The sequence below is a fragment of the Spermophilus citellus genome (assembly GCF_964194105.1).
Source record: "Spermophilus citellus genome assembly, chromosome: 1".
In the NCBI taxonomy this organism is placed as follows: domain Eukaryota; kingdom Metazoa; phylum Chordata; class Mammalia; order Rodentia; family Sciuridae; genus Spermophilus; species Spermophilus citellus.
The window spans coordinates 11295446-11317531 of NC_138182.1; the positions used below are offsets into that span (position 1 = coordinate 11295446).

The 22086-nt window shown below is 38.6% G+C and overlaps 1 protein-coding gene across 6 annotated transcripts in view; it reads right to left on the reverse strand.

Annotated features, from left to right (window-relative positions):
- Positions 1-22086, reverse strand: part of PCCA (propionyl-CoA carboxylase subunit alpha) — a 371716-nt gene that overhangs the window by 163092 nt on the left and 186538 nt on the right. For 4 of the 6 annotated variants that reach the window (XM_081297669.1, XM_081297666.1, XM_081297667.1 and 1 more), the window contains exons 13-16: positions 14146-14289; positions 12733-12807; positions 8542-8610; positions 6760-6835 (exon numbers count right to left, since the gene is read on the reverse strand). In XM_081297669.1, coding sequence (XP_081153795.1) covers positions 6760-6835; positions 8542-8610; positions 12733-12807; positions 14146-14289 — 364 coding nt within the window. The remainder of the gene's footprint in view (positions 1-6759; positions 6836-8541; positions 8611-12732; positions 12808-14145; positions 14290-22086) is intronic. The other 2 variants (XM_081297670.1, XM_081297671.1) reach the window with 2 other exon arrangements.

Below are 22086 nucleotides of genomic sequence, written 5' to 3' on the forward strand. Positions count from 1 at the left end.
ACTAATAGGGCATTATGTAAAATTGTGGATGTGTAACCGACGTGATTCTGCAATCCGCACTTGGGGTAAAATTGGGGGTTCATAACCCACTTCAATCTAATGTATGAAATATGATATGTCAAGAGCTTTGTAATGTTGTGAACAACCAATAAAAAAAAAATTAAAAAATAAAAAAGTAAAACTAAAACTGCCCTTTCAAGGCCCTTCCTGAAGGCAAGTGGGCAAGAACTCCCCACCGCCTTCCTGCTGGAACTTGACAATGGGCATAAAAGCGTCCACTTGGGTCCCCAAAATGATACCACCTGCTTTCAGTGTAAGAGCCCCCAGCAGCCCTTGACAGCTCCTTTCTGTACTGCTGCAGGAGGAAGAAGTCAACTCTGTCTTTCCTCAGTCACCTTTCATTTTGATGTGTTTAATTCTCTGTGTTGCAACTGCTTAGACCACAGCCTGACCACAAGGTCCTCGGGTGGGAGATGATGGCGCTATCCAGGCAATGAGAATAACTGGGGCCAGAGTAAATGAAAGTGTGAATGAGACTGCAGAGGTCATGCTGGGGTGCAGAAGCATGGGAGCCCCTAATGAAAGTGATCGGTTTCGAGTTCTCCCTAAGAATGTTGACTCTTTCAGAAACACTAACATGGATCTAGAAGTCAGAAGTGATTTCGCGTCTTAGTCCCAGGTCCTGGTACAGAGCTCATAAAAACCTTTGAACTTTCCTGAATGATAGGGATGAGAAGAGCATCATTTATTATCATAATAAGCTATTGTTTACCATATCTGAGCGTATGCTGATGATGACAGCTTATGCTGGGAGCCAGATGAACCAACCATGTAATGAGAGATCTAGAACCTTTAGCCCGACCATCTACCCACCCAAACCTAGGGCTGGAGATGGACTTAATCACCAACGGCCAATAAGAACCATCGCCCTGTCTCTGAAGCTTCCATAAAAAGCCTACTCTGGGCTGGGGATGTGGCTCAAGCGGTAGCGCGCCCACCTCGCATGCGTGCGGCCCGGGTTCGATCCCCAGCACCACATACCAACAAAGATGTTGTATCCACTGATAACTAGAAAATAAATATTGAAATTCTCTCTCTCTCTCAAAAAAATTTAAAAAAAGAAAGTTACAAAAAAAAAAATAAGTGCACCTTTAAAAAAAAATAATAAAAAAATAAAAAATAAAAAGCCTACTCTATGGGGCAGGATCATGAGAGCTTCCAGGCTGAAGAACCCAGGAAGTGCTGGGAGTACGGCAGGCCCTGGGGAGCAGGGGAGTCCTGCGGTCCTCCTCCATCCTTTTCCTAGCACCTCTTCCACTTAGCTGTTCCCAAGGTGTACCCTCTATAGTAAACCAGTAATAGCAGACAAAGTGCTTCCCAGAGTTCTGCAGCCATGGCAGGTGGAGGGCCCCTATCTGAAATGTTTGGATCCAAAAGTGTTTCAGATTTTGGGGGTTCTTCGGATTTTGGAATACTTGCATAGACTTTACTTGTTGAACATTTCTAATCTAAAGGTCTGAAACCAAATGCTCCAAAATTCAAAACTTTCTTCTGAGGGTCATCCTCAATCCACATTGTAAACTATCAAAAATGAGGAAAGGGTTGTGAGAATCCCCAATTTATAGCCAGTCAGTAGAATTACGGTGGCAACCTGGGCCTTTCAACTGACAAATGACATGGGCACTCTCATGGGCCTGAGTACTTAACCAACAGTGTCTGAACTGAATTGAGTTGATGGGCACACAGGTTCTCAAGTTCCCGGGTGGCTTACATCCTCCTCGGCAAGAAGAAGAACCCTCCAATGAGATGTTGGCCATCACTCTCTATACAAAGTCATCCCCTGATACTTCCAAACCCTCAATAACTGCACCATATTCAAAGTTACCAACTTAAATAACACACTGTTCTAACTGCAACCCCATCCTGTTGGCTCACTCCTGAGTGCCACCACTGGACCAGTGCTAATATCACCTGTCAAGAGTGGGGACAGTCTACATACAAGTCACCTGCCCCAGACTCTTCAAAAATGAAAAAATGTTCAACATCTCTAGTAATTAGAGAAATGCTAATCAAAACTACTCTAAGATTTCATCTCTCCAGTCAGAATGGCAGTGATCATGAATACAAGCAACAATAAGTGTTGGCAAGGATGTAGGGAGAAAGGCACACTCATACATTGCTGGTGGGACTGCAAATTGGTACAGTCGATGTGGAAAGCAGTATGAAGATTCCTTAGAAAACTTGGAATTAAACCACCATTTGACGAAGCTATCCCACTATACCTAAAGGACTAAAAGAGCATACTACAATGATACAGCCACGTCAATGTTTATAGCACAATTCACAATAGCCAAACTATAGAACCAACCTAGATGTCCTCCAATAGATGAATGGACAAAGAAAAAGAAACTGTGGTGTGTGTGTGTGTACACATACACAATGGAATATTACTGAGCAGTAAAAGAGAATAAAATTATGGCATTTGCAGGTAAATGGATAGAGAATATCATGCTAAATGAAGTAAGCCAATCCCAAAAAACCAAAGGCCAAATGTTCTCTCTGATAAACAGAAGCTAATCCATAATGGACAAGAGGCATGGGATGAGTGGAGGAACTTTGGATTGGCCAAAAGGGAGGAAGGAAAGGGGAGCGGGTATTGGGATAGGAAAGATGGTAGAATGAGATGGACATCATTACCCTAGGTACATGTATGATTGTACAAATGGTGCAATGCTACATCTTGTACAACCATAGAAATGAAAAATTGTGTTCCATTTGTGTACAATGAATCGAAGAGCATTCTGCTGTCATGTATAACTGATTAGAACAAATAAATTTAAAAACTTTCAAAAATGCTAGTGAAACACAAGAGGGCAAGAGAATAAGAATACACAATCAAAGGTATTGTGCAAAGTCTGGACCATGAATGTGCTTAAAAAGCAAATAAAACTCACAATTTGGGAGAAAAGTGTGGAGCCTGGGATCTGCATGGGACGGCAGTGATGGTGTCGGGTTGTTGTGAATCTTGTCTGCAGTGATAGTGGCTTTGCAGTTTGTGGGAACGTGCTCCTACCCTTAAGCTGCCCTGTGAAGCACTTAGGAGCCATGTCATGGAGCTCACAACCTTGTCTCACACAGAACATAAAGAAAATAGGAAAGAAAGGAGGGAGGAAACGAGGGAGGAAGAGAGAGGATGAAGGAGGGAAAGGCAAAGGAGGGGGAAAAGAGGAAAAAAGCAAATGTCAGAGTCTAACGTCTGATGAGCCAGGGGAAGAGCGTGGTGTGGCACACGTTTATTCAACTTCTCTCTAGGTTGAAAAACACCTGAAATAAAACTCCTAGGGAAAGCACAGCAAGAATAACCCCCTTCTGACAAAAACTTTGAGCTTCATAAAATTCCATCTGATACATGCACATCCCTTTCTCTGTGTCCATCCAAACATAATGAAAAATATTTTAGGCTAACAAGGGAGTTTAATGTGAGAACGTATTAGACAAGGCTCTGCAAATTCCTCCCCCACTTTAACAGCACACATGGCCATGGCTTCAAGTCACCAGCACACAGTGCTTTATGTCAGCCGGGCATGCTCATTCAAGCAGCGTGCATCTAGTACACACCCAGTTGCGCAGCCATTTAGCCACGACAGTCAATGCTGTTATCACTGTCCTTGTGAACATCATCTTACAGCTGGGACCATCAACTCCATGGGAAAGAGTCCCAAAAGTTGAGTGGCTGAGTCAAAGGTTGGTACTTTTATTTTAAAATATCTTACCACATTATCTTCCCAAAAGACCACAGCAAGCAGTTATATTTCTCTGTTCATGTGTTTTTCATACCAGGGTTGTTAGAAGTGCCCTGAAATCAGGGACAGCACCACTCACTCGCCCAACAAAGACTTATTTATCATCTACCATGTGCCAGGCACTACTCAGCGCCAGTAACACACAATTAAACATGGTAAGCACCACCGAGCCTGCACTTTCCTAATGTTCTTACGGGATGATCCAACAGTGAGCCATTAATTGCACAACTAATAGTCTCTTTACGCTGACAGTAAATGCTTCAGAGAAGGGTTGGGACAGGTTGCCATGAGCGTTATGACCCCAGCACCCAGCACTGGGGATGATTATAGATGGGCTTTCTTATTATTTATCTATGGCTTGATAAATGTCACACCACTGATAATACTATGATTTGTGACATTTAAAAATGTGGTTTTGTAACTGTGGTGAGAGAGGGAGAAGAGATGGGACCAAAGCTGATGGAGAACATGAATCAAGAGAGTACCAAGCCCTTCACATGCCTAATCTCTCCTAAACCTCACCACTAAGGATGGGGCAGAGACTGTCACTCCATTTCAAAATGTGGAAAATGAGACTCACAGAGACAATAAGTCAAAAATAGTATGCACACTATTACTACATGCTGTGACATGACAACAGGATGTGGATCCCAGTCTCCCAGGTTCACTCCTCTATATCACGATGATTCAAGGCAAAAATTTCAGACTAAGCTTAGAAAAATCTATATGCGCAATAGAACACATTTCTACATGTGATCCATGTAAAGTTAGGAGACTAAGGGAAGCCACCTTGGTATTTAAGCCACTTAACTTAAACACCATCATATTGTGCTCTACCAGTTGAATGGACATGTGACAACAACATATTCTTACTCAAACTGTCTACTTCAAACTCAAGATTTTACCATTTGAGCTTGTTGCAGTAAAACTTAAATTAACCAAAATCTAATAATTCAACAGCCACAGTAAAAAAATTCAAAGATCAAGGTCAGGGGACCCTCCACTCCCAGAAGACACAAAGACATAAAAGTCCTCCAGGAGTAAGTTTCCCATACAACTGATTTATGACCATGTATGTACAGTAGTTATAGCGCACACACACAATGTTCCAAACGTGTCCTAATGTCCTCTTGGGGAAAAATTACTTCGGAAGGAATACAGACACATGGGCCTATAAAACAAATGCATAAAGAAAAAATATTTGCTGCTTAAAATAGAGGAACACAGCAAAGTTATAAATCAGTAAATAAAATCAAGGCTAAAAAAGGAAGTAGAAAATAAACTAGAAAGAATATGAAGAGGATTTTATCAATTTTTAGATACAAATTTTAGATCTGCAAATTTTCACACTTGAAAGCTTCCCGTTTTCCTTGTTTGACATGGATGAATCCCTAACACAGGAGACGAGATAAAATCACGATTACATGTTAACAAGAGTGAAGGGAAGAAGGCAGTGCTTACAGGGAGGAGAAAGAAGAATTTGTTCTGATCTAACAAAGGAAAAATCAGAAGAGAAAGGACAAGGGAAAGTGCGGACTGCATGAGTTAATTGCCATCAGATAAAAATGAGCTGGGAAAGTAGATTGCTGAAAAAAATGGGTCATGAAATTGCTGCTACTGGACAGTTGTACAAACTGTTCACTGCACAAAGTAACTCGGTCAAGGGGGCAAAGCAAAGGCTCGACGTGCTTGTTGCCAAGCTGGACTTCCCGTTGAACCCTGAGAACAGAGCATTTTTTCTATTCCGAACAAAGCCTGAGTCCACTTGCCAAGCCTCAGGACCCAAAAGCTGTGTCCACTTGAAAGAAGATTTTCTGAAATCTGCAAGAGTGCTTCATTTGGCCTTGAGGAAGTCTGGCATCATACATGACAGCTACTCTCTTCCCTGGACGCCCAAAGGAGCCTCCCAGGCCCACCAAGCCCCCAGCCACCAAAAAAGTACATAAACTTTTAAATAAAAAGACCCCCTCACTACTTGTTCAAAATTCAAAGCTAGCTTGGATCTCCCCCTTTCAATTTGGTGTTAAAATCCATTATTCTACAGCTGATAACAATTTATGTTGGGCTAAAACAATTTACTTACTACTAATAGAAAATTTCTAATAAAATTTAGAATATGACTTACTCCCCGGAAAGGGGATAAGTATAACTTAGAGTTAATTCTTTAAATGCAAGTGCTGCTCCTATTTCTGTACCTCTGATAGCTCATAGGATCTCATCTTGTTAGGCACTACAGATACCAGCTCCGTACGGGGGGAACAAAGCGCACTTCCCAGAAAACAGTCGACCCCTAGGCTATACTCTAAAGCAAAGAGCTATTCTCCTTACCCCCAAATCTATCCAACGGTAACTCACTATGTTTCTATTTCCATACATTCTCAAGTTTCCTACTTCAAAAAACAAATAAAAAAAACTCCATAGACAATAATATAGCAAAATTGTTACCAAACTGCACTGGCCAATGATTCTTTTTTTTTTTTTTTTTTTTTAAGATAGAGTGAGAGAGAGAGAGGGAGAGAGAGAGAGAGAGAGAATTTTAATATTTATGTTTTAGTTCTCGGCGGACACAACATCTTTGTTGGTATGTGGTGCTGAGGATCGAACCCGGGCCGCACGCATGCCAGACGAGCGCGACATCCCCAGCCCCCAATGATTCTTTATGCTATAGATTCTCGTTTTACATACAATAGTAACTGCAAAATGGAAAATGCTTATTTAGGAAAGGTTACTAATCATAAGTTTATTAAATAACTTAAGATGCACGTATAACATATAGGACTGTTAACGAAAAGGAAGCGGGTCTAGTATGTCAGTTGAATTAATTCAAGCTTTTCTGATTTCTACTAAATACATAGTAAACAACAGTTTCATGAATTCGCTAATTAGTAAAACTTCAAGCTGCTTGCTAGAACTAGACACCATATGTAGTAACAGGGCCACAAAGTATTCTTTTTACCTCGAATAACATAATTATCCAGTGCGTCCTCCATCCTCTTCAGGGCTTCCGTTCTATCAGAGCCATAGGTGATTAACTAAAATCAGACAGGCAGAAACAACGTTTATAGTTACCTACGTGATAAATGATTCAATCCAGGAACAAGTGAAGTATTTCATAAAGACTTCCCAAGATAGCTTTTGAAACTTCACAGTGATTTAGTTTTTAATATAAAATGTGCCAGTTAAGATTTTTCAAGTAAACAAATATTACAATCTAGCTATTTCAAACTTATACATTTCATTATCATGGTAAAGAGCTATTTGAAAAAACAAAAATCACAAAAACAAGCCAAAAGTTGAAAAGGAGATACATCAAATGTGAAGATTGGGGACAGGATATAAACATGTGGGACTGGGTAAGACTTTTTTATTTCCCTTTTTTTCCTGTTGTTTCCAACTTTGATACACTGAACAGGGAACATGTTGATAAGCCACCAAAAAAGTACATAAACTTTTAAATAAAAAGATGAAAGTTTTAAAAAGTCTATTTTAAGAATTCTCAGTTTCATACTTAATAGAACACAGAAGCAAAGGGCACTGGTACTAGAGTAACATGAAGGCCTTCCTGCTCTATAGAATTCTGTGCCTGTTTAAATATACCTTATATGAATTAATAAATAAGAATTTAACTATAGTTATCCTGTATACAAAAATAACTTTGGTAAATTTTGTAAGGTCTTCAACATTAAACCAGCTTGAAAATTAATTCATAAGCCATTAACAGAAAAGTATACATCTAAAAATGGAATCTTAGCGATTTAAAACTCCATTTATGATATTTTATGTATTTTTATTTTTAAATTAAATCAGGTTTCTCTAATAAAAAAAAGAGCTAAGGTTCACTTTAACAATATTAGTGTAAAAGCAAAGTTAAAAATAAATAAATAACTGGTTTGTTTACTACAATTACATTAAAAAGTACTCTTGGGGAAAAACCATCTTATGAAACAGTTTAATATAGAAAAATTTAAAAAATCATTCCTCAATGTAGATTTAACATTTTTGAGAACACAAGATTTTCAAATAAAATATATAGTTTTAACTACTGTAATACTTTACATATTATAAAGTCTTAAGATTTCAATACTAAAATAAATTAAGTTGATTATTCAATCTAGAAAGTTAAACTTGGAAAAGACAGGTGGACAAACCACAAATTATAATCTTCTATAAAATGTAATTGGACTGGGGGTGGAGCTCAGGGGTAGAGCATTTGCCTGGCATACAGGAGGCCTTGGGTTTGACCTCCAGAACCGCAAAGGGAAGAAAAAAAAGAAAAAAAAAACTAGAAACTTAACTGTCAAATCAACAACGTAAGGACTATTAATTTGCAAAGAAAAACTGAATAGGTCAAAAGCATTCCGATAAACACTGCCTATCAGCCCAACTTCTTGATATCACCTGACACTTTTTTACCTTAGGCAATTTTCTAAATTTGCCCAAAAAGCAAACAAAACTTAATGCCTTCTTAGTGCTATGAGCTGGTTTGGTGCCCCTGAGTGGATGTTTGTTGGTGGGGGTGGTGCAGGTGGATGATCTGATTGGGGAGGACAGACAAATGAATATGGTCTTAAAATTTCTTAAGAGAAAAAAATCTGCAGTTTCTATTTTACATCAGTCTATAATTACTTGTTTAATTGTAGTACATGATTCAGGTAAAGGCTCTGTGTCAGACTTTTTAACTAAATACGTACATTGTTCAAAAGAACACTGAAAGAAACCATTAAGAAATAGAACTAACTTTTGAAATCATAGGATCATAATAAATGCTGATATCACTTCCTGGTTGGATGCCACTGTCAACCCGGACCTGGGAGGGAGAGAGAAAAATGAAAGGAACTTCATATTGGTCAGAATTTTTTAAAGCCACAGATTTAATTTCCACAGAGAAACTAGATAGTTTTGATCTCAAGTAACATTCCCATTCCTGAACATTAGAAAAACAACCTCAAAATGCACAGAGACCAACCCATCTTGATCTGTTAATATGAACTACAAGACACGCTTCTGTTACTAAATGAAGGAACTAAGGAATGAAACGGGGGACTTTATACACCCTACACCAGTGCCCCAGGATGCATCTGCAGCTCTCTGCCTGTGTGGATGACGCCCCTTCTCAGGGGACTCCCTGCCCGATCCCTCTGAGCGGCCCAGGGAAGCCTGAGCCCTGGCTGCCTGCCTCTCAGTGCCAGAACCGTCCTGGCCTTTCACTTCGGCAACACTTTTCTTTCTGTCGCACCCTCTCAACTGTAAAACGCTATTTTCTGTTACTGTTAGTCCCCTGAGGCTTCCGTGTTTACACAGCTTTTCCAATGGCTTTGCTTTGTGAGGACACAGCCCCAATTAGAGTTCTGATTTTGCAATTTTCATGGGGGGAAAAAAACAGCAAAAGTTCGAATAAAAAAAAAAAAAGTTCAAAATACCCTTTTGAAGAGCCAGATTGCTGTTAACCAGCCAACAAGTTAGTTAGTACATCACTGATTCTTGTTTTCATCTCCCAGTTTGATATCAGCAGCAAGGCACGGAGGTTAGCCATGTAAAACTTCTAAAATGAGCAGTTGCTGAGGACAGAGTAGTTATTAAATTATTGTGACCAAGTTTTGGAATCTGAAGTATTTAAAAACTAATCAAAATATGGAGCCTGTCAGGCATATCCTAGGGGTCTTGAGGATAGAGGAATTTAATCGAAGCTGCTGGAACAGCAGGACTTTGATGCCCAACATTGTATAGGGGTGGGTAGAGAAGAGCGGAAGCTCCGGCTCATCACCTGTGGGAAGAGTGGGCCTCATAAACAGCAGCTCATCTGTCTGCAGCAGGCAGGAAAAGGTCAACACAGCGGCTGTTAGGCCTTTAATATTTTAATTTAGGCAATTATCAAGGGACCGCATGTAGAACCTCTTGTCTAAGATAGCCACATGAGGGTAAGATGATGGCTTTATTACACAGTGACATCAAAAGATAAGCCATGGTTTCACTCTCTTCAAAAAGAAAAAAAAAATTACACCAATATATTTTCCCTGTAAGGTTTTAAAAGAGAACATTATGCCCAGAGAGCTTTTATTTCCAAATTTGCAAACACCAACAAAAATATGGATATTTCTATTCACAGTCATACATGAAAATCTTTAGGTGAAAGCCACTCAGCATATTACAAAACATACTTGGGCTTCTATTTTCTGAAAACATACTTCAGAACATAAACTAAATTCTATTAAATTCCTGGTGTTAATTTAAAAAGTTTTAAAAAGAACTAGAAAAAAATAAATAGAGCAGCTTTGAAACAATGCTATCAGTCTTCACTCTCCCCACATTCAGGTAGCCCCAAAGGGCAACAGACGATCAGGTTATATAACCAAAAAGATGACTGTGTACTTTAGTTGTCTCCGTTTTAATGCCAAAAAGTTAAAGAACTAACTTTACCATCACGTCACATGTAAAACCACAGCATACTTGCTAATGAGGCTGTGTTCTAAAACCTTTGACTTTCAACATCTTCTATCATTGCTACATTAACAGCTATAAGCTAGTGAGAAATTCTGATGTTTAACTCACTGGTGAAATAACAGGCAATAAAGAATATTTATTACATCCTCCTACAGTTCACAACTTAAAAATTTTAATTACCTTGAATAATACCATCCTAAAAGTTAAGTGACTCAGAGCTCCTACATACAACTATGTCTCTCTCGTATTTACTAAAATCATGATCATGGAAATACGCCATTTTAATTTAAAAACATATGGGGTAAAATCAAAATATGTGTAATCAACACATGTAGGCAAATTGACGTTTCCAATTTGAAATTGTAACAAAGCATGAAACCCCTGTTCTATAATTTACTGTTTACAAAGTTTTTTTCCGAAAAACTAATTTCTAACAATTAAGAGTCAAATCAAGTGCTCATTCCTTCAGGGAAACAAAGGCCATAAAAATTTGCAGTGCTTTAGGAATAAAATCAAATGGAAATTGAACCAATTTTATGAGCAGAACAAAAATGTAGTCTGAAAATAAATTCATAAAATATGATTATCAAGAATTAGAAAGGAAATCTTCATATTTGCCCTATTGATAAATTTCAGGTTTAAAGATGCATGTGAAAAGTACAAACCATAAGTCAACTCTTAAGTATGGATGCTTGTGACCAAAAAAGGTAAGAGTAAACATGGTTCCTCAAGTTAAACTGACTGATCTAGTTTTAATAAGGCAAGGAGGAAACCTAGGACGCTCACAACAAGAACACCCACACAGCTCTGTATGAGATTCCTAAACCACTGCTCAGAAACCCCCAGCATAATTGAAACTGCTTTCTCCAGTACCACAGTGGGCCCTGGGAAGTATCAGACGTCTCCCACCCTTCCTTCTCAATCTACCTCTCCCCCGAAGCCCAACTCCCAGCCCGCTATGTCTACCTGACAAGTGACAGCCCAATCTGATTAAATGCTTCCAAGAGAGGGGACTCATGGGCCTCCATGACAGGCCAAAAGTGATCACCATGGAGATACATAATTACAGCTGTCAACGCATCTACTGTCCTGCTGACATCAATTTGATTGCTCCCAGCAATAATGATAGACAAAGCTTAGTGTGCACTCTCCTGCACCCAATCACTTTATCTATTCCTTGGTCCATTTAGCTGACATGCAACATTCACACAAGCAAATAACAGCAGTAAGCAGAACATTTAAGGCATTTTAATTGTTTTTTCTTTCTATGGATGGCTCACAACTGCAAATGTTATTACATAAAACTCCTGCTGCAGCATTAATTGAAGAAAGATTTGGTGGGACAAAGCCTGTAGGGGGTATAGTTTGTCCATTATCACTTGTACTTTCAACAGGTCTCACGTTTGAAAATTGCAAATTACAAAAACTTGCGAGGGCAAAATGTTTGACATCCTGTTAGCTATTACAACGTGGTGAAAACTTCTAACAACTCGAGTAATCATTATCAATTCATATTTAATACTTTTTTGTTTGATTAAAAAAGTGTTTAGATATGTCCCTATAATACTTATTTTCTCATCTGCTATTTAACGTCACATAATGCCTGTTAAATCTTTACAATTTTTTTTCTGCCTTCAGGCTTTGAACACAGCATGGAGTCTCCCAGCCTAGAAAGGGTCAAGTCCCTTTAGAAAGCACATGGACAAAAACAATTTAAAAAGTGAAATAAATCATATATCCAATAACATCTTCAAATTTAGAATTCTTCCTGTAATCTTTCACCATCTTCTTGCCAGTAATCAAGCTGAATAATCATATTCACAGATGGTGCAGCCCTGTCATCCACCAGCTAACATGGTGTCATATCTGTGCACTTACTACCTTGATTAAGGGAAAGAGAATGTCCTTGTTCTTTTCATGCAACAAAAACTATTTAAAGAGCAGTTATTAAAGATAGAAAGACTGTGGAACAAAACAGATCACTTTTTCTTAACTGATATAAACAATATGTATTCTTAAAGTCAGTGACACTTAATGGACTGAGGCACACTCTATTTTTCTTAATCCAGTTCAATTAATGGGATGATTTTGTGTTTAAGTTTCTTGACATTTGACTATCTAGGGAAGCTGCATTCTATTTACTGAAAAGATTAAACTGTAACACACACACACACACACAAAATCATTTACAGTTCTTCCTTAGGATTACATGATCTTTTTCGTTACGATTTTCAAAAGAACTGGGAACCTCTTAAACTATCATTTATGTTATCAGATGTCTCTGAGCTTCCCTTGTCAGAAGAATTCTGTCTTTCCTGAACACTCTAAAGTACAAAAAAAAATTTTTTTTTAAACAAAAACACTGATTCCCCATGAATTACACTTGTCCCTCAATTTACACCCTTTGGTGTTGACTTGCTTTCACATAAAAGTACGACATAAATCAAGATTTTAACCCCTCAGCTGGTATTACAGCTTAATGACTTACACCAGGTAGATGTATCGGCTCTTGGTACTGAGACAATCTCCCAATAGACGGTAAACCAAAAGACTTGTAGGGGTCCTGAAAGTTCAAAGGAAAGGAAGCACAGTCTTTGAAATATAAATCAGCACAAGTAAGGTCAGCTACAACGAAGAAGCATTCATAGCTCTATTTTTAACATACGGTATTTACCGAATCACAGATTTCGGAATGCTACTGTCTTACCCACTAGACAACTCAAAAGTGTATTTAAAAATCAAACAGAACTGCAAGCAGAATTTAGCCTGACCTTGATCGTACTTTATTGTAATTGGTAAAATTCCAACTTTTTATAAAACTTCTTAGAATGCCTTGGGCAAAAATAAAATAACCTAGGCTCTACATCAAAACATACTCAAGTTCAGAACAAAAAATGTGCTGCACTAAAGATATTTGTTTTTCTTACTTCTCAAAACAGCTCACATATGGTAAAACTTGAGAATCTGGGCTCTTCAAATAAAGACCTGAAAAGAATCGCTGCACGTGCTGCTAGATATGTATTCCATTTACAAAGATCTTAGATCATCAGAATAAATAATAAGTAAGATCAGTGTCACAAAAAAGACATACCCCTTAACACATGATGCAGAGCAGGAGGGGCAGTAACAGCCATGACAAAACATATTTCAAGCTACTTTAAAAAGATTGACACAACATTCAGTAGTCTTAAACACAGATACCACTGATTTTTTTTTTCTATATGGACAGACATTTTAGACAGTCTAAAAGTAAAGGTGCAAATGTTGCCTTGCATTCTTGTCTTAATCATCTGGAAAAAAAACCAACACATTTTTAGGTACTGAGTGCTCTATTTCCTGATTCATATAATTATACAGTAATATCAAAATACTGAACTAAGAACTGATGAGTAAAATTATGAAATAAGAATACATGCTTTATGAAAAGCTCATTCAAATTTTAATCATAATGTCCATGTAATCATAAAGGACAAACTAAAAAAAAAAAAAAACTGTTGGAAAAAAGTTCAGTAAACATGGAATCAACAATAACCTGTACCCAGGGTAGGCTCTTTTGAAAAAGCCCACAGAAAGTTATAACTATTTCTTATTAATGAGGTTGAAAAACAAAAGCAAACAAAATAAAAATAAAACCATAGTCCATTCACGCTCAGAAATGCTCAACCAATGCTTGTTGCCTCTGATTGGAATGGCAGCTATTCCCACCTGGAAATACATAATTCTTTAAAATCATGGTGAATTATGTGGAAATCATCTAACATTTTTCTGGTTTGATTATGGATTACATAATCAAATACCTGACACAGGACCTAACGCCCTGCATTACCCGTGGGCTAGCTACACCAGGTCTCCTGACTCTGGACACCACCACCATCCTTGCTCCCAGCACCACTGGCTTTACCTCAGCATAAACCCGGCATTCCACGGCCCAGCCATTGATGGGAATATCAGTTTGTTTGTGCCTGAGCGGGTAACCCTTAGCAACACGGATCATTTCTTGGACAAGGTCCAGGCCAGTGATGCATTCTGTGACAGGATGCTCAACCTGCAAGGCCAAGATGTGCCTGTCAGTGGCTGAAGAGCAAGGTGTGCAAGCAGAATTAAACAAGAGAGTTTTCAAAAGGTGCTGGGTAAAATGAGGTCAGTTATACTTATCAGTTATACTTGGCTAAAATACCCTCAGACAGGAGAATAAGATGAAAGACTAAACACAATGGGGCACATAAATCACGATAATCAAAAAAATTCAGACCTAAAAAGTATTTGTAAACTATCTGTGTTACTTTTCCCAATTTTGATTTACTTGTGGCCCAACAGTATTTAACAATTTAACTTGAAACTGATTCTCAACTGAAAAACACATTCACACATTCATTGTGCTGCAAGTCTCGCTGTGGCTGATAGTCAGCCTGTTCTGCTACACTTAACATGGCATCTGTAGGGGCTGCTTATGATTTTCCAAAGCACTGGTCGAGCCACGTCTCAGCCACTGCATGCTTTCACTAACCTGTCCTGACAAGCAGCCAGATTAGCGTGGTCTTGCATCAATGCAGTGCAGCAGAAAGGAGCAGATGGAGCCTGCAGGTTGCTCTCCCTTCAGACTGACCTGGGCAGTGCTTAGCATGCACAATAGCAAAGCAGAGCTAGTGAATCACTCTGCGCTCTCAGCAAATTGCGGAGAACAGCTCAGGTTGGTGCTGTCAAGGGAGTACCTGGCCTTCCACACTAACACATGGGATGCATATGTGCAAAAACATGCACTGACAACGCAGGCGCACCAACAGGGATACATGTCATTATAACTTGATCGATCGCCTATAAATTCCTAAACTTGAGATAAAATAAAGCCAATTATGGTGGTACAGAAGATAATCTTCCCATCCTTGAAAATCTTAAAAAAGCTTTAGGATTGTAATAAAACTTTGGCCATAACTGCTGCTTTGATACTGATTTTCTTCCTTATAGAACTTAAGTATGTCCTAAATGCACTTCACAATAGTTACATTGCCATGGCATGTCATATTTCATACATGGGCACAGGAAAAGGTCAATGAACAAGCAAATTATCTTTCCATCTTCAACTACACTAATTGAAGGACAGGACTTAGTCATTATAATAATCTTGAAGCTTATCATAAGCAGACAATGCCATGGTTTTGAAAAAAAAGCTTGGTAAAAATAAACAGATGGCATCCATAATTAGCTCTGTGTGTGTTATGAGTTTGTTTACAGTTTCAACAACATTTTAAGACATTTTGACATAATTTTAATGACAAATCATTGCTAAAATAAGCATCTACCCTTTATAAAATAAATGTGACACTAAATAAAGATATTATTAGATGGTTTAAAATATATTTTTTGAAAGTAAACCATGGTTTGTGAGGAGTAAGACTCCATATGATAAATATAAAAAGAAAGAACGAATGTGAAGTCTCGATTATTGTTAGAACCCATTTCATGGAAGAATGCATCTCAGCCCTCTGGTCAATAGGAGAAATCTACCCATGCCCACCGCCATGTAAAATGATGCTACGGGCACATCCTTGCTGGGGGAGAAACAATTTTAAAAGCTAAGTGAAGGAGTCAAGTTTCCTCTTGCTATGACTACAGCCAGAAAAGTTGAGTAATACACAGGAGGCAAGTAAACACGTGTGGAATGAATAAACAAATGGAGGAACAGCAATCCCAGCCATGTCCACAGCAGGTTGCAGAGATAGGCCTGCAACTTGTGGCCCTCCAGGTGTTGTCCCCAGCCTGTTCTTTCACATAAGAAAATGCTCACAAAAGCAGAGAATAAATAGAAACGTCTGTGCAGCCATGTGCTGTTGTGTTCATACCACTACGAAGGCTTCAACACCCAAATTTATTTTGAGGCACTATTTTACCTTAGAAGATATCCGTGTAACTGTGTAGAAAAGTAAGTACATTAAACTCACTTTGAATGGAAACCAAAAATGGACTCACTTTGTTCCAATCTTGGCCTTGTGTAACAAATATCACATAACATTTCACAATTAGAGAGATTGGACGAATTCAAAACTAAAAGTAGAAAACCAAAAAAATAAGCTTAAAAAGACAAAATCTTTACTTACAGAACTGTCTTAAAAATTTTTCATTTAGGGCTGGGCTGTGGCTCAGTGGTAGAGTGCTCGACTAGCATGTGTCAGTTGAACCCTGGGTTCGATCCTCAGAACCACATAAAAATAAGTAAGTAAAATAAAGGTATTGTGTCCATCTACAACTAAAAAAAAAGTATTTAAAAAAATATTCATTTAGGTACATGTATTGTCAAAGCCCACAAAGTAGTTTCACACATCTGAACTTCTCAGGTAAAATATATCTTCTTTAAAGTAAAACTTAACACTTTTGAAAGAAACCCTTCTCTAGACATTGAACTCCAAAGCTACTCAATAAAATGTGAAAATTTCCTTGAGGCCTTGTGGTATCATCAACAGCATCAAGAATCTTCCAGGGGTGACACTGTTCATTAGACACTTCCCCCACTTCTGACGACTCAGCAATGGTTCCTTCTTAACCAGTGACAGATCACAGATACACACTGGAGCAAAATGGCTCCCAGGCCCAAATACAACTGAATAGAAGGTTTTTAAATCTCTTTAGTAAGTAGAAAGGAAGGGAGGGAGAGATAGAGACAGGGAGGGAAGAAAGAAATGGTTAACTGAAACAAAGAGGAAAAATGAGTTAGAGATTAGTGTCTGCTGAACCAAATGTTCCTCTGGTCTCACCTAGACAAAAAACCTAACTACAGAAGTCTGATGCTAATAAACATCTGTTCCAGGCCTGTTGTGTGAGGGAGGTGTGACTAACACAAGTTTTTTAGACACCACCTCGGCCATTAGTAGGTCACATGCCTTGCTACTCTGCAAGAGGAGGGGTCTTGTGTGCTTCCCCCTTTTGCAAAAGCATCTCTATGGATGGGAATCCCAGGGAGCACACTTTTCAACTTTCAAAAGAACAATTCCCTTACTGTGATTCCACCCTCACTAAGCAGACTTTTGAGAACCTGGCTTCCTGTGGTTTTTCCTATCCAACAAAAATTTTATTGTTCCAAAGAACACATAAATAACGGATTCACTATGTCTTATTTTGCATTGTAGATTAACATATTGGGATTTAAATGCATAGACCTTGTAGTTTAGTCAGCAAGAATAAGCCCTAACCAACACCCCCCCCCCAAAAAAAAATCACACATACAAAAAAAGGAGTAAGCCCTACCAACTTAGAATTTTTGAATCATCAAAGACAAACTTCTGGTTGAAATATATTCATCACAGTAGAGCCATGCTGCAAGGTTTATTAGCAGTTGATAAATCAGTTGGTACCATCAAATGCCAGATCATGGGATATAATCATGTGCAGGAAGTAGAATGAATTTATACAGTTCTACATACCGACACCAGATGCTCACAAATGGCTATCTTAAAAAAAAAAAATAGATCTTCTTGCTATTTAAACTGAGTTTTGTTCAAGCCAGGCACTGTGGCATGTCTATAGTCCTAGCTACTCAGGAGGCTGAGGCAGGAGGATCACTTGAACCCAAGAGTTGGAGGCCAACCTGGGCAACATAGTGAGACCATGTCTTAATTAATTTTTATCTTGTTAGTAACCATCAGGCTATTTTTCTAGACCTCTCTGCAGCTCCCTCTTAATTATCTGATGCTATCAAACTGACTTCCCTGCAAAATAAGCCCATCAAACACAAAATTGAGGTAAACTAGGCTTTATTTCATCTGAGCACTTAATTTCCATAGTGATGAACTTAGGAACTAAATCTTTTTGCTGCTCTCCACCTTCATGAGTCTCAGAATTACAATTGCAAATCTGACACTTCAGTTGTCACCTTGAGCCTTACACCTCAGTAAATATAAACTAGGAAGAATGTGAAAACTAGTGAGTCCTGAAGTCTCCTCCTATCAGACACTTCCTGAATGACGAAGGGAGACATAGTAAGTATACAACAGAGAAATGTGGAGACACGCCCTGAACCACAGCATTACACCCACAGGGAACCATCCTGGGCCACCCGTGGTCTCACAGAGGCACCTCCATGCCAGAAACATCAGTGTGGGGAATCCCCCAAAATGCAGAGACTAAATGTAGTCAGGAGAAAGCACAGGAACCCCAGAGGAGGAGGAACACTCCATAAAGTAAATGGACTGGGCTCTTCAAAACACCAGCACTCCAGGAGAGGTGGTGCACATTTATAATCCCAACAGCCCGAAAGGCCGAGGCAGGAGGATCGTGGGTTGAAGGCCAGCCTCAGCAACTTAGTGAGGTCCTAAGCAACTTAGTGAGACCCTGTCTCTAAATAAAATATTAAAAGGGCTTGGGATATGGCTCAGGGGTTAAGCGCCTCTGGGTTCAATTCCTGGTACAAAAAAGAAAATTCAAGATCATATGGACCAAAAAAGACTGGAATTGTGCAGATTATGATGGATTTATTTCAGATTAAAAGAGAGAAACAATAAGGGCTGAGGATATAGCTCAACTGGCAGAGTGCTTTGCTCATATACACAAGTCCCTGGGTTCAATCCCCAGCACCAAAAAAAAAAAAAAAAAAAAAGTCAGAAAGGAGACACAACAATTAAATGTAGTATGTGATTCTGAGCCAGAATTTCTTTCGTTTACAGTAACAAGCCTTAGTGAGACAACTCATGAAATTTGAATATAATCGGTAGAGAGGATGATAATAATATGCGAATGTTAAAGTACTAATTTGGACAAATACTGTGGTTATATTTTTAAAAAATTGTCCTATTTTAAGAAACACAGACTTATTTCAAAGTAAAGAGGCATCAGGCCTGCAATTTACTCTGAAATATTTCAGGTAAAGAAAATGTATATGAATACACACTTTATACCTATACATATGTATAGGTGTAAAGAGGGAGAGGGAAGGTTGTAGATGTTGGTGGATACAGAAATCCCCTGTACTTTTGCAACTTTACTATAAGTCTGAAATAATTTCAAATAAAAGTTAATAATCATAAAGTGACATTACTTAAGACTTTATTTTTCATATCACAAAACATGATTAAAATAAAGATGACTGATCAACATTCTTTTCTCTCTAATCAGAATCCTCCCACTGTGTCAAATAAAAATAGCTCTCCAACAGCAGATAATGATCATTCAACATGTTTTCTGGGACCTAAACTTTTAAATATTTTACCGTGATATTTACCTAACCAGATAACAAGCATATCTTCCTCAAGAACAGTGAGATTCAGGCAAAGTTTAATGACATTTATATATTAATTTCAAATGAAAACTGGCAATGAGAAGAGGGGTGGACAGAATCACAGGGACGAAAGGTGTGCTGATCCAGGCAATGACAGAGGGTGGGAAGAGGCACTTGGTGGTCCCTGAACAGAGGGGTCTTTGGCCTTCACTGTCTAGCAGCTAGTGTCCACATGCACACCCTTGATCAAAACTTCATTATCATTTACAGAGAAAGAACTCGAGACACATTCAAGGGACATGTGGTGAGAGACTAGAAAGAATGTGTAATTTCCAAATAATGTCATTTTAAATTAATATGATTTTAAGTGATGTCTTTATTAAATATATCCAGTCTAAACGGACAAATGACAAAGAGTTGGTTTGTGAATGCCATCTTTTGTAAGCTTAATCTGTTGGACTCAACTCAAGCAAGCAGTGTAGGTGTGACAAATTGTCCTCTTATATAAAATTGAGTTTCATAACGGTGTTTGGCATAATAGGTCTCTACCTTTTTAGCTTCTACCTTTTTAGTTTGTTGTTACTCCCTCGTGAAAAGGATAGCTGATGCCATTATTTTTGGTTCTACTCTTTTGGTTCAGAGAGATTCTTTGTCCAGAACAGAATCTAACATGTACCTATTAAAATTCTGAAGCTTAACTTCCTGAGAATATAGGATTTCAAAATAAAGATCTGAAGTTATTAGATTTTGATCTATAGGAATCAAAGATAAAAAGCATGTTGGGAAATAGGCCCCAACACACCATTCCTGTAAACTCACCTTGAAAATAATGCTGTGTTCAACAGGAGCTGGGAAGACAGCACTGCTTCTACCCTGGAGCTCCCCGGCAGACCGAACAGAGAGAACAGATGAAAACAGGATCGGGGACTATAGGGACTGAATCGTGTCCCTCCTCCCTCAAAGTCACATGTGGAAGTTCTAACCCCCACATCTGAGTCTGTATTCCAAAAATAATTAGGCTTAAATGAAGTCATTAGAGTGAGCCATAATCTCACGACTGAAGTCCTTACAGAAGAGGCATTAGGACACAGACACTGCAAAAGGCCAATGGGAAGGCACAGGGGACCAGCACCTGCAGACCAAGGAAAGGATCCTCCAAAAGAACCAGCCCCAATGATACTTTGATCTAGGACTTCCAGCCTCCAGAAGATAACTTATTGCTGAAGCCACCCACCCCAGTCGATGGAGTCCTAGTAAACTTGAAGAACCCCTGTGAAGGATTAAAATACAGATGAAGGACTCCAAAGATCTCAAAGATCTCAAAGACAGAGAAGAACTTACCACAAGATTCAAAAAAAGCCCTAGTAACTGTACGGACCTGACAGACCTGACATGCTTACTTATGCACATCTGTGTGCCAAAAACTTCTGTGCTGCGACTTTCTCATCAGGCTCAGCAAGTAATACAAGAAAGCTGAGCATGAAGGCATTATATGTCCTACTTTTTATCCTTATCCTACCAGACTGACTTCAAATGTTCCAGAATATCCCAGTTCTGGCTGACTCTAGTCAGCCTAACAACCCTAGCCTCTATTGCTTTAAATATAATTTTAAAAGATCCATTTTTCCCCAGATCCAAAACTTCCCTTTAGCAAGAGGGAAATTTTACAAATTAATTAAAAATCCACTTCCCTGTAAATTCTTTTCTTTCTACCAATTATTCTTTCAAATGCTCCAATCCCATTTTTAAAATATTTTAGTCTAGAACGTCCTTGATTTTTTTTTTAACATTTAAAACTACTCTAGCCAGGTATAGTGGTGCTATCTATAATCCTAGCAGCTTGGGAGGCTGAGGCAGGAGGATCTCAAGGTCAAAGCCAGCCTCAGCACAAGTGAGGCACTAAGCAATCAGTGAGACCCTATCTCTAAATAAATATAAAATAGGACTGGGGATGTGGCTCAGTGGTTGAGTGCCCCTGAGTTCAACCCCTGGTACACACACATGCCCCCTGCCAAAAAAAAAAAAACCTACTCTGAACATAGAATGGGGTATTTGCCCAATTACAATCAATTGTCAGAAAATAAAATTTGGGTTGCAATAGTTCTCCGGTGTTGGAGAATTGAACCCAGGATGCATGCCCAGCAAGCACTCAGCCACTGAGTTACACTCCAAGCCCTGGGCTGTAATTATTCCCAATTATTTAAAAAATGAAACTGAAGAGGGCAAGAATTAAGTTACTAAAAAAGAATTCCTAAAGCCTTCTGGAATATCAGCTTTCTATATGACACAGAATTCTCTCTGATGGAATATGAGGGTGTTTGGCTTTCATACGTTTTCAACAATTCTATTATGCTTTCTCTTCTCCAAAAAAACAAGATTCCATTCCTTCACTGTAGCAATCAATATAAGCTACTGACTCAGGTCTGACAAAAGCAGGACAATGTATATCTCTGTCCTCAAGGATAAAGGAAGAGCCAACTGATCACACTGGGGTTTTAGTTGTTTATCATTAAAGATTTTACTCCTCTATGTGTAGCATGCTCTAATTCCTATCATCTTTGGAGACTCTATTAAAGGTGGCTTTAAAAAAAATCTAAACTAAAATCTCAAAATAATCTTAACATTTGAAAATTAATA